General features: G+C 35.9%; 1 protein-coding gene across 3 annotated transcripts in view; it reads right to left on the bottom strand.

Moving 5' to 3' along the window:
- Positions 1-2,019: 2,019 nt before the first annotated feature.
- The window catches only part of PRIMA1 (proline rich membrane anchor 1), a 62,898-nt gene continuing 50,923 nt past the window's right edge, over positions 2,020-13,994 (bottom strand). For 2 of the 3 annotated variants that reach the window (XM_063440289.1, XM_063440288.1), the window contains exon 5: positions 10,705-13,245. In XM_063440289.1, the coding sequence (XP_063296359.1) occupies positions 13,176-13,245 (70 nt within the window). In that variant the 3' untranslated portion in view covers positions 10,705-13,175. Of the gene's footprint in view, positions 2,493-10,704; positions 13,246-13,994 lie in introns of those variants that run through there. The other variant, XM_063440290.1, reaches the window with a different exon arrangement.

Genomic DNA, 13,994 nt, shown 5'->3' with positions numbered 1-13,994 from the left:
TTCTAAAACAGAGCTGCAAAAAGGACACTATAGTGTCCTTTTAAAGTGCTGTACATCAATACAATTTACAGTTATGTGCAGAGTTATTGAATGCAATGGAAACATTTCAAATGTAGTAAATGTATTTTGAGATGTATATAAACAATACATTTGATTTAAATTACTTTCTCAACTACGCAAATGGCTAAAGAAAAGCGAGCAAGAGTAGCAAATCTTATGACATGAAGAAAGTATTTCTCTGTTTTTTGCAGCTCTGTTTTAGAAGTTACATGGCTCTTTCATAAGAAGTATAAAACCCTGTATACTTTGCGCTTAAAGGACCACTATAGTGTCAGGAAAACAAACTCGTTTTCCTGACACTATATAATCCTTAGGTGTCCCCCACTCTCAGGGCCCCCTTCCCACTTACCTTTATCCCCCTCTTATCCTCCACTTATCTCCTCCCCCTCCGACGTCGAGTGGAGCCAGAGCCGGGCGCGCATTAAAAACACCCATAAGGAAGCATTTCTCAATGTTTTCCTATGGATGTTCTGCACACTGAATGCGATTTTCGCATTGAGCGTCGCGGAAGTGCCTCTAGCAGCTGTCAGGAAGACAGCCACTAGAGGCTGGATTAACCCTGCAATGTTAACATAGCAGTTGCTCTAAAACTGCTATGTTTACAGCTGCAGGGTTAAAACCTGGGGGACCTGGCACCCAGACCACTTCATTGAGCTGAAGTGGTCTGGGTGACTATAGTGGTCCTTTAATCATTTTCAAATTTTTTTTTTTCATAAAAAAAAAGTATATATGAAAGTTTGCTTGCTAACCTCGGTCACAGAGCATCATGAGAGTTTAATTTAAAAGAAATCCTGTGTCCTGCACAGCAGAATCATAGCTGTTACTCTGAAAATCACAGATTCTGGCTTGCATCATGTGGTTTCCACAACCTTGTTTTATCAATAATTGTGGATTTGAATATAATGATGCGATTCCAAGATGGCGGCTTCCATATTGCAATACTGATAGATTATTTTTTTTCAAATGGTAATTTCAGATAAACTTACTTTAGCTTGGTTTTATTAAAATGCTGTTAATCTACTTGTATTAAACTGATTTACGGAAATATATTTCCAGGTGGCCGTGACATTTTAAATGATCATGGAAGGAATGCGAAATAATGTAGAATCATCTAACTGAAGCTATAAAGCGATACATTTGAAAAAGTCTTTCATTTACTATTATTACATGGGGGAAAAACACACAGAACAAGGTAATATACAAATGTATTCATGATTATACTTATTTTATTTATTTGAGTGTTACAAATATAAAATTATTATAAAACAAAGATCAAGTTAATAGAAGACTATTTCTGCAGGATAGATGGTATAAATTTCTGCAGGAATGGCAGCACATTTCTCTCCATTGTTGAAACACATACATTATTTCTATAGTCTAAAAAAAATAATGTTGAATTAGTTTTGTCGTGGTTTTTTTCTAACCTTTTTCCATTTTAAGTTATTATTGTGTAAAGGTAGGTACTAGTTCATGTTACGGCCCTTATGTCTAAAGAAACCGCTAGAACATAATTTAGTTTCCAGTGCTAATGTCCTACTTTTCCTGAAATGTTTCTTTGTGTTACTTGACTATTGGTGGACCTCAGTCATCAGTCATATCTAAATGGAATAACAAAATTAAAGGGTTATTTCAAGCGCCGTGGCTACTTTAGTGATTTAAAGCGATCATGGTGCCTTGAGACTTCGTTTTGCTATGAAGTGCTGAACAACAGAAGTTTAGCTCCTGTGTTGCCAGCGATGCTAAAGAGTTTGCCCATTACTGGGAAATCGGACCTCCTAGCACCATAACCACTACAATGGGCTATAGTTATGATGCTTTTACTACCTTAAGCAGGAAGAAATGGTCTTGATTATATGTTGTACTTTCATGTATAGATAATATAAAACTAACACACCTTTAGATTAAATTAGAAGAAATATCTCTCCATCCTTCTTAAAGCAGAATTATAGGATATTGCAATTTATCAATATTCATTACCAAAAACTGTAGCATTAGTATGTTTTGATGGTAGTGTACAGCACTACGGAATCTGATGGCGCTATATAAATAGTAAAATAATAAGAATAATAGTGTAATATCACTCCATAATATTGCTCTTTTTTTTTTTTTTTTTCATATTGATAAAATTCTCAATATACTTTTCAGTCCATTTCCCACTAATATACTATAAATTCTTCTGGATTCCCATATTAAAAATTCCTCCAAGTCGTTTGCAGGATTTGGGCGGTCTTAGGTTGATTTATGGGTACACTGAGTGTCCTTCTGTCTTCAAGCAAGTTTGATTCAGCTGTCATGGAGCGACCAAGGTTAATTCTCATGGAAAGAGCCTGGTTACAATAGTCCTGAGGGCAATGTGCTTCCTGTACCCATTTATGATTTTTGGCACTGTGTAGTTATTTTTGACTTATTCTGACTGATGTGTCCTTTGTTGCCTGTGGACACAGGGGAAATGCTTTAGTTGTTTCACACACTAATATTTAAGTTTTCTTGTAATTCATATTTTTATTAAAGATATATAGTAGTACAGTAACATAAACCGAAGGTAAAGACTATTTTCTTTAAAATAACGATGCACAGAGAAATACCGTATGTTTTCCAATAATGGTGATGATGTCCAGCTTATAAAGGAAAAAAAAGTGTTCAGCTCTTTTCTTTATCTTAGAGGGTGACATGCATTGATAAAGGGGATAACCCAAAACGTTTGCACCTTATGTCCTTGTAAATAAATCTCTTTGTAGCACTTCGTGTGCACATCTTCAATTGTTTGCGCTGCCCTCATTTTTTCTATTTTTATGGTGTTCCCTGTGTGGGGTCTGACCGATACATACATTTGGGCATTACGTTACATAAAGAGCATGCATAACAAACTAGAATGTAGTCTATTATTAATTACCCTCCTCAGACCTGATATTGCTGGGATATCTGTTCAATATGCACTTTCATTAGATGTCTCTTACAGAACTTTGCTTAGCTGCATTAATCACAAGTTAATATGAGACAACCAATCAAAGTGTACAGTTCAATTACAGCGATAACCCCAATAGCAGGTAAGATGAGGGCTGATGAAAAAAGCATGTTAGCAGCCAATAGGAGGAGATGGGAGTGGATCAAAGGGTAATAGAGAATTGTGAAAAATAGAACCAGTGACATATTCATCATCGATCATAGTGTGATGTAGTCTTGCCAATATCAATTTAATATAAATTCATTGTTCTTTTGATAAAACTTTGCCCATAATGTTGTCCACAACTTTATTAAGATACATTATTTATTTATAAAATATTTTATTATTATTATTATTATTTTTTTTAGGAAAGATACATTGAGATTTCTCTAATTTCCAAGTATGTCCTGGGTACAACATGATAACATCCCCTGCTCATCTGTCAGGAAGTTCTTGTTTCGTACACTGGAGGAATAAAGGTCAAAAGGCTTTATTTTTTGGTTTACATAACTATTTTTGGTTGCTGCCTAGACACGGATACAAAATAATAACACTATATGAAGAGAGACACATACACTGTATATGAACCTGGAAACTATATAACGAATTTAACATAGTAAGAGCAAACAACACATAGTCATAGAATGAAACAATTGCTCTAAATATGGTGATAACCCTTTAATGCAGTAAATATGTGTTCTTATAGCTTAAACATTGTACCCCCTAATCATTATAATACTGTAATTAATATTACATTATGCAGTAAATATCATTATCTAGCTGCATTTCGTTCTTTGATCATAGTAACACATATATATGCACACACACCACTTACTATCAGAGATTTTAGCGAAGTGTATATATTTATCATTTCAAGTTGTACAATTATAGATTCCTGATTACCATAAATAATTATCAACAGCTGAGGATATATGTAAATATACTTATATACATTGTTGTCATTGAGCCAAGGAAATAGACAGAAAAGCACAGTTTGTTATTTCTTTATTCTGCAGTACACACAGCATAAATATTACCAAATGTATAAGCCACATAATATAACTATATAATGCATTTTCAAACATACACACTACAATATAATGTCTGCTGAGTTAAGAGCCCATTCAGTTAAAAAAATGTGTATGTGATCCCCCTGATTTGGTTTGCGCAAGCCACAATTTTGTAGTGGCATTTTTGTGACTCTTGGTTTGTTTCTAGTAATATCTGTATTATGTGTACCTGTATTATACACAGAGCAGTGTGTGTGTGTCTGTATAGGCAGCCGTGAGTCAACAGAGGGTGAAAAGGCTGAAGTGCTTTTGAGGTGTGGAGTGGTCCTTTAATCAAGTTAAATACTATACTGAGTGACCACCTGCTGTGGGAGCCAGCAAGTCAACATATTATCTAATACAGCAAATGATGTAACCAGAGATTGCTCTGAAGGGACAGTGGGGTCCAATCAAGATAACCTTTTGTTGTCAAGGTGTACTTGTATGAACGGGGAGGGGGATAAGTAGCAAGAGAGGTGAGAACGTACATCAGCTCAATTAGCCAGCTCTTCGGTGGGTCCCCGCTCAAATCTCAAGTTGATTTTAGCTGAACTTGTGCCATTACAGAGAAAACATATCTAAAGCATATCATATATATATATATATATGTATATTTTTTTCATTTGAACTTGATAAGATCTCAGCATCTTTTCTCAGGAGTGACACTGATATCAGCAAGACAATGATAATCCTTGCCAACTTAATTTTTCTTGGCCTTTGCCACCGTCACTGTTACCTGTGATTTTCGTATCTTCAGCATTCCTGGGTCAGTGGTATACTGTGCAAGACCACTCGGCAAAACTCTGTTGCATCAATTCAGCAAATTATCGATATCTTTTTTTAAATAAATTAGATTTTATTCAATGTATACGATTAAGGATCACAGTGATGTGAAGAGAAGTTCACCCTTTTGGATGTCAGCAAATCTCCTTGGTGGAGTATTTTGCCAAAATGTGAATTGTGGAGAATTGGCAAGAGAAATATGATTTTTAGGGTAAAAAGCTGAAATAGAACATTTTCCTCACTCAACTATTTTTATAGGGTTCCAATTTTGCTCTAAAATTTGAAATTCAGATCTCTGAAATCCTGGTTTGTTGTTGTTGTTGTTAAATAACCCATTAACCCCTCAAGGACTGAGCCAAATGTACAAGTTGTGAACAAAACAAAACGTAAACAAAACCTGGCATTTGCGCTATATGTCTGTCCAACCGTAATTCACCTCTTTCATATTAAATGCACCCCCACCTTATTATATATAATTTTATTCAGGGGAAACAGGGCTTTCATTTAATATCAAACATTTAGCTATGAAACATAATTTAATATGAAAAAAATGGGAGAAAATAAGAAATTTTGTTATTTTTTTAGTTCTACATGACATTTTAACTGTCAATGTCATAATAATGTTTGCTTTTACTGCAATAAAATACACATATTTGTATTCAGCGAAGTCTCACGTGTAAAACAGTACCCCCTATGTACAGGTTTTATCGTGTTTTGGGAAGTTACAGGGTCAAATATAGCACGTTACATTTGAAATTGAAATTCGCCAGGTTGGTTACGTTGCCTTTGGGACTGTATAGTAGCCCAGGAATTAAATTTACACCCATAATGGCATATCATTTGCAATAGTAGACAACCCAATGTATTGCAAATGGGGTATGTCCAGTCTTTTTTAGTAGCCATCTGGTCACAAACACTGGCCAAAGTTAGCGTTAGTATTTGTTTGTGTGTGAAAAATGCAAAAAACGCCAATTTTGGCCAGTGTTTATGACTAAGTGGCTACTAAAAAAGACTGGACATACCCCATTTGCAATACCTTGGGTTGTCCACTATTGCCAATGGTATGCCATCATAGGGGTAATTTTCATTCTTGGACTACCATAGGGTCACAAAGGCAACATAAGCAATCTGGCGAATTTTAATGTGAAAAAAATGAAAGACAAGCCTTATATTTGACACTGTAACTTTTGAAAACACCATAAAACCTGTACATGAGGGGTACTGTTGTACTCGGGAGACTTCGCTGAACACAAATATTTGTGTTTCAAAACAGTAAAAAGTATTGCAGCAATAATATCGTCCGTGTAAGTGCTGTTTGTGCGTGAAAAGTGCAAAAAACTTCACTTTTACTGGCGATATCATCGTTGTAATACATTTTACTGTTTTGAAACACTAATATTTGTGTTCAGTCTCCCGAGTAAAATAGTACCCCCCATGTACAGGTTTTATGGTGTCTTGGAAAGTTATTAGGTTAAATATAGTGCTAGCAAATTAAATTCCCTATACTTTCGGCATGGGTTGTCAGGCAGGTCCCGCTAATTGTAATTAATTAGGATACCTAATTATGTAAAAATATGACATAAATATAAGTGTAGAATTAATATATGTATATATATACATATGTGTATATATATGTATATATATATATATATATATAATTTTTTTCAAGTATTTTTATTTATATATAGGTGTATATATATAGTGATATATACGTATATATTTATGTATATAGATATATATATTATTTCGTTTTACGTGTATTTTGATATAAATATATATTAATATCACAATACAGTTAGAACGAAATAACACACATCTATTTATTTTTTATTTATTTATTTTTAATGATTTTTTTAATTTTATTTTTTTTACGTATTTACATATTTATTTTTTTATATTATATATAAATATATATAACAATAATTATATATATATATATTTAATCAGTATCAGTCTACGTGTAATTTGATATTAATATATATATATATATATTAATAGTAAAATACACCTAGACAGTGTATGTGTGTGTATGTATATGTGTGTGTATATATATATATATATATACATATATATACTTAGATCATATATATATATCATATCATGATCTAAGTATATAATTAATTTTTTTATTTAACTTTTTTTAAATTTTATTTGTCATTACAGTTAGTCCCCCTGCTGGCAATGCCTGAGCCAGCTATACCGGCCATGTGATTGTGAGGTCCTCGCAAGGCTGGGGGGGGGGGCTGCTGGAGGGCGGACGTGCCGCGGGGGGCTTCCTGAGGGGGAAAAAAAAACCGAGGGCGTACAATTACGCCCAGCGGCGTTTAGAGCCGCTTAAAAAAAGGACGGAATTGTACGCCCTCCGGTCTTAAAGGGTTAAGAGTTATATTTACAGAATTGTAGTCCAGCTGTTCTCAATAAGAAATGCAAATTTTATTCCGTTTTTATAATCATTTTTGTTGTATTCTTATTGTTCATTGTAGTTTATTTTGTTTTCGCTATAGGAAAAAAAAACATAGATTATTTGCTTAGATAAGAAAACAATTTTTAAAATGTGTTTTGAGTTCAATAGTCCCAAAACAGTACACTTGTATTTGCTTTTGAAATTTTTGGTAAATAAATCTTTCAATAAAGTAAAATATAACATAAAATGGTGAGAGCACTCTTAATACATTTAAAATTACCAAAGCTTCATAGGGAATATTCCTAAAAAATGAGATAAAAAGACCATAGGGTAATATAGTTACAACTAATATAAAACACCTAATTATTGGTCAAACTCACATATATCTGAGTCACTTAAAAGCTGACTCAGACTGGAAAGCGGAGAAGAGCATCTATATTGGTGGATATCTGTTAGGATTCAGGATACTTCCTGTAGTGCCAGACGGTAATCTCTCCAAAGGACCCAGGATGCAGGATCAATTCGAAAATAATTTATTCAGACACAAATCACAAATAAAATCAAACAGATTAAGTCCAACCAAGAATATCGCCACCTGACGCGTTTCGGCGTTACAGCCTTCTTCAGAAGCGGTTGTAACCTGAAGAATCTGGACACTACGCTGACAGACACAGCAAACCACCTTGCGACAGCTCACATTGATGTGCCATCCTGGATGAGCTGCACTACCTGAGCCACTTGTGTGGGTTGTAGACTCCGTCTCTTGCTACCACTAGAGTGAAAGCACCGCCAGCATTCAGAAGTGACCAAAACATCAGCCAGGAAGCATAGGAACTGAGAAGTGGTCTGTGGTCACCACAAGCAGAACCACTCCTGTATTGGGGGTGTCTTGCTAATTGCCTATAATTTACGCCTGTTGTCTATCCCATTTGCACAACAGCATGTGAAATTGATTGTCACTCAGTTGCTTCCTAATTGGACAGTTTGATTTCACAGAAGTGTGATTGACTTGGAATTACATTGTGTTGTTTAAGTGTTCCGTTTATTTTTTTGAGCAGTGTATGTTACAATAGCTTGACATACTTCACATAACTGAACAAACTCTATTTTGTATTTTTTGTTAGCTAAGGTATCCAGGCTCTCCGACAACATGTCTGAGAAATGTGTATGTGGGGGGATGCGGGTGTTGGGCATTATGTGCCTTGTGGCTTATTAGGACTTCGCCATTAAACATAGGCTCAAGTAAGGCGCTTTTGTGGTATTATATAAGCTATTAAGCCTTCAATAGCTTTGTGATGGTGCTGGGAGGAATATGTGCCTACGTGGAAGGTCATTGTTGTGGGCTGAGCGTGCGTTGGCTTGCTGTGGTAATTAAAATAGGTGCTTTTGCGTGCTCTAGGTAGGGGGACCGAGTTAAGCTGAACTAGGGTTTCTTCGCAAGCCTACGGAGCCTGGGAAACGGTGGTATGATAATGTAAATAACTCAAACTAGAACTAATTTACATATAATAAAGTTGAGGACACAAATATCTGCAGCCGCATAATTCAGGTAGGCAAGGTGGGTGTCCCTGGCTGTATTTTTTTTTTTAAAGTAAATAATTGTATTTTCTTTTGAACCCTAATAAAAAAAAAACCTTAACACGCCCCAGTTTGCTTATTTATATTTGAAAAAATGATTCTAAAATTCATTAATCTTGTTAGTGTGTAATTGTATGTGATATTTGAAAATTGCAAAAACTACATTTCTTTTGCTTTTGGTTGAAATTACTGAACGTAGATGGCATGTAATATAACAGAAATCCACCACTGAAACGTGGGTTCTACTGTCACTTGGACTTTTGGGGCTCTTTATTATTTAAATTTTTCATTTGGATGGGATACCAAAATGCAGTTGAATAACTTAAAAATTAGAAATTAATTTGTCAACACTGGGAGAATAGTAGGGCTAGGATTTTAAGGGACACAGTTGAATCTCAGGCATACAGGAGCATGTTTTGTGTGCAAGGGTCTTGTTTAAATCCTGTCTAAAGTGTGCTTACTGACCACACAAACCTATTATTTGATGCATTGAGCATAGGATTTGAGTTGCTACATTGGCAAACCTATTGTAACAAACGTTTCTAAGCCATGTGCCCGCGCTGCTCCCTTTGTCGCGCTGCACGTGGCCTGAATAGAGAATAACCTGTATACCAACCATTCAGCACGGCGAACAACTCCTCCTCCTGGTTCACGAGGGCCAATATACACACAGAAGTTGCTTCCCTGCATAGTTCAAGACGCTGCTCGCTTGAATGGTGCGTCTTTTATTCGTTCAAATGTAGTGACGTCACGGCCCCACTTAAAGTGACCAAGTCATCCAGGCGACCTTATTATCAATCACTTTGGAGTCGCAGACATGGTGTGGACCAATGAGAACATATGTAATCCCATATAATGCTTATTTAGTGCCCTATCATGGTTTCTGCTTTAACAAACGTTTTAGTGCTTATATTGTGGTGGAATTTCAGGGAAATGTAAATTTAGTAGGCCGAGATTTCCACGTGGCATATGTGTATGTTGTGTCAGTTAGTTAGCTACACGTAGCTAGGATACTGTCATCAATGTACTGAGCATGTGCAGGAATGCAGGAACTGAAATTACACTTATTTCTCCTTTGTCTTGGATGAGCCATGTGGTCTGACCAGATGAACAAGTCTATACTCTGCTCATTGATTGGTTAAGGGTATGTATGGGCGTAGCTATTAATGGGAGGAGCTATATTGCTATATAAGGAATGTACTCCATGTGCTCTGGGCTCATACCTTTTGAACACAAGTTCAGTGTGAGACCCGATCGTTATGTTAATAAAGACTTCTTACTTCCTTAAGGTCGGCATCCATCGCTCTGTGTTTTGCTTCTGTAAGTTTACTCGGCAACAATACGTCTTCATACTTTCATATTGACCATGGCTTGTATTTGACTTTGTGTATTTCTGGAATTCTGACCTGACCTGTTTATTCGTATTCTGTATTTCTATAATCCTAACCATAGGTATTACTGACTTTGTCTGTATTTTTATTAAGGTTAAGTCCAGCCATTCTAAGGCCCGGTAATATGTTTATTTTGTACCTATGTTTGTGGAATTCGCAGTTTGGGTACGACCCAGTGACATCTGTCCTAAAAAGAGCCAGACACTGTTAAAAATGACCTATCATATTCCTTTCTTAACACCCTTTGAAACATATTTTCTTCATTACATCTTCTTTCTCCTAAAATGTAGTCCTCTAAAATTCTGCTTGTCAATAAAAATTAAACTTCTTCAAATGCATTTCCCCAAATCAAAGAATCCAACACATATCTGCCTATTTGTGGCCAAAGTGAATTTCATAGAAACCATTTAGTGAGTTCAAAATAAGAATAATTGCTGAGAAATAAAAAATGCTACAAAGGTGTTTCCAATATTATATATTGTGTTATTAAATTTATTATACGTTCATATTTTCACAAAAAAAGTAGTAATTTTAGGAATATAATTGTGAAGGCAGGCATTTAGCACAACATAATATGAATATACAAGTGCTCTAAAGGATATGTACAGCTGCTGATCCTGTTTGTAAACAGTTACAATAATGATTCAACAGGACATGGATATTAACTCATTCAGTACTGCAGAGCCAACAAAGACTTCCTGAAATAGGCTGAAGACTCTATGGTTACTGCATGGATATTAACAGAGATGATTTCATTTCACATTGATTGATTTGCCCTGAAATAGTATTTTCTTTGTGTATAAATGGCAGATATATTATATCATATTTCATCAATACACCCTTTTAGAGAGAAAAGGGGGAAAAAAACGGAAATTACTAAGCAGTCCAATGGTTTTCTTTGACCCTATTGTGTCACTAATGCTACTAATCCTTAACCACCTAAGAACCATAACATAGGACCCTTTATAATATAGAATGCCCTTCCTCAATGAAGGTGACAGGTCTGTACACAGCTTCTAAGGATAAATAAACAGGATGTTCTATACCGGCATAAGGTTCAAACTGTGATGACCGCATTAAATGTCACTGGTCATTAAGGGATTAAATTATTCTCGTCCAACGATGTAATCATTCTAGTGTAATGTAATATAGAAATATATAGATCATGCATTTTACTCTTCGTTTACAAGCTCCTCTAACAAAGCAAAAAGTCCTGCAATGATTTGGGAGAAACATTGTAAATCCATTTGAATTATACCATATGAAGTTCAACTTTTTCTGAATTGTGACTTTTAATTGTAACCTGTCAAATTACCCGTTTTTATGCAACGTTTCAACAGTCATTAAAAAAAATGGTGCCAAATAAAATAATATTGTAAATATTGCTGCATATCTATGAAGTCAATACTGTATGGCATGTTATGTAGCCATAATGCTCTGGGTCAGACTTCATCTCCTTGGATTGAGTCTCAAATATTAATAAGAGACCACATGATGTTTGCCAACATCACAATCTGGTACCAGTACCAGCACCGTAAAGTCCTGTTTATGTTAAAGTAGACTTTCAGTGGGCACTTGGTCAGGAGAATTATTTAATTATCTGAACCTAGTTTTGTTAGTAACTTTGTAAAGAAGGTTAATTTACAGCTCTAACCACAAATAGGTTCGCTGTCACGTATATACTATTAACAGTTATTACCCAATGTTTTCATATAGTGTATAACCTATAAAATAACATTTGGATAATGATAATAAAATTACAGTAAACAAGTGCGATATAATCTGACAATGGTGAAGAGATTTCGACCCATATCCTGAATGATAGACAGAGCACAGAAGTAAAATGTGCAATTTTGTAGATAAGAGACTGATATATTGCACTAAATGAAAACCTACAAGCTCACTGTATGAGTGATTGTAACATACATGTATAGGGAGTATAGCATTTCCATTTAAATGTTTTATTTTTCGTATTATGCTGATAAATAAAATAGTCTGTATAAAAAGAGTTTTGTTATTAGAGCACCTTAAAACCTCTTCTGAATTTATGTGCCACAGGGGTCTGCAAAGCGCCGCCTTGCACTACCCTATGGCTTTCACAGGGTTAAACCATTAACTGCCGCGAAAAGCCAACAATACACTGGCAGGCGATGCAAACGGGTCAGTTCCGGCAATGAATGGGTTAAGCGCACTACCATGTTCTTTAACCCCTTAAGGACATATGACATGTGTGACATGTCATGATTCCCTTTTATTCCAGAAGTTTGGTCCTTAAGGGGTTAAACCCATCTCTTTTTGTCTGCTTGCTTCCAAAAGTCTTCAGCCATTGGGTATTGCATAGAAATGATACCTCAGCTGTATATCCTGGGTAAATTCATATATTGAGTGCATGCATTGTTTGTGGGGTTCCTCCAATTTTATAACACAGTACCCCCCCCTCATCATTAATAATAATCAGAATTATAATATTACAAAGTGTCTGTCTTGGGTATGGAAACACTGCACATGCAGGAAATTTGTTATTCCCTAGTACACAGGAGGTTTGCAGATCATGGGTCTCTGCAAACGATCTCATCCACCTTCTCCACATGAGACCCAGTAAGCACGGTCCTCCCATGTGCTTGGCGGGCAAGTCAGTGATCGGAGCTGCTATTCTCTCAGCAGATGCATGCTCTTTCTTACAAGCTCTGGTTGCCAGCCTAGTTGGCTGAACTTTATAATCAGGAAGTTTTAGGCCCTAACTCAGGCGATCTCCTCCTTCGGGAATCAAACCGGTGTGTACTCAAATTTCCAAGTGAGGTCCCTTCCACTTGCCTGCGTATACTGCTCTTTATTTGTGGGGAAAGACAGGCCCTTTTTCTCTCTGTTTTTTTTTTTTTTCCCCAAAAAACAAAAGTTCAATGCCTCTCATGTTTTGAAGGGTTTACATCAAGGATTTGGTGACCACGCTGCTAAAGTCCTGCATCTTAGGCAGTTTCGAGGGTCATTGCATATTCAGCCCTGGTTGTTCCATTTTCTTCTTTGTGGAGCGGTTTCCTTTTGGAGTGCATGATGATAAACAGAGACAGAGATTGGAATAAATAAAATACATATTTTTTAATATTGTAATAACAATGAGAAAGAAGGATGGAGGTGAAGTTATGGCTTGTTACATATATAAGGGCAGACAGACATTCCATATTACATCCATGGCAAACAACACTTTAAAAAGAATATCATGCCTGCCAACAGTACTGGTACTGAATCAATGAGATAGTTCTAACCTTGGACCCCCTGTTCCACCCTGTGTTACTTTTCTGCAGACACTACAAAAACTTCTCTGTGGCCAAAGTCAGAAAGAAGTCCAGGGCATTTCTGCCCTTGTTGGAAGAATGCATGCCAATATGACACCGGTAATCCTCCTGTCCTCTCACTCTTCCATCCTGGCAGCATACTGAAGCTGACAAATATGGAAAAGTAGAGCAATTCCAGTCCAATCCATTAATTTCTGTGGTGATGTCTCCACTTTCAAAACGTGGTCCCAGTATTCTACTTTAAACATCTGACTCAATCTCTATGATGCAGGGACATCTGAGAGGTGGTATGACCCTAATCTTTTCAGCATTGACTCAACACCAAGGCACTTTCAATAGGAAAAATTCTGGGAATTGACAAAGGATTGGCATATCAACATACCCAAATTGTAAATATTCACAAGTTTGACTTGTTTTTCCATCTAATTTAGTTTAGCAATTGCCAGTTTAGAGAAGAAAACCCAGTGGTCCTGGTAAAAGCATTGAAATACA

Source organism: Pelobates fuscus, chromosome 13 (genome assembly GCF_036172605.1).
Source record: "Pelobates fuscus isolate aPelFus1 chromosome 13, aPelFus1.pri, whole genome shotgun sequence".
Classification (NCBI taxonomy): domain Eukaryota; kingdom Metazoa; phylum Chordata; class Amphibia; order Anura; family Pelobatidae; genus Pelobates; species Pelobates fuscus.
This window is presented reverse-complemented; position numbering and strand designations above follow the sequence as displayed.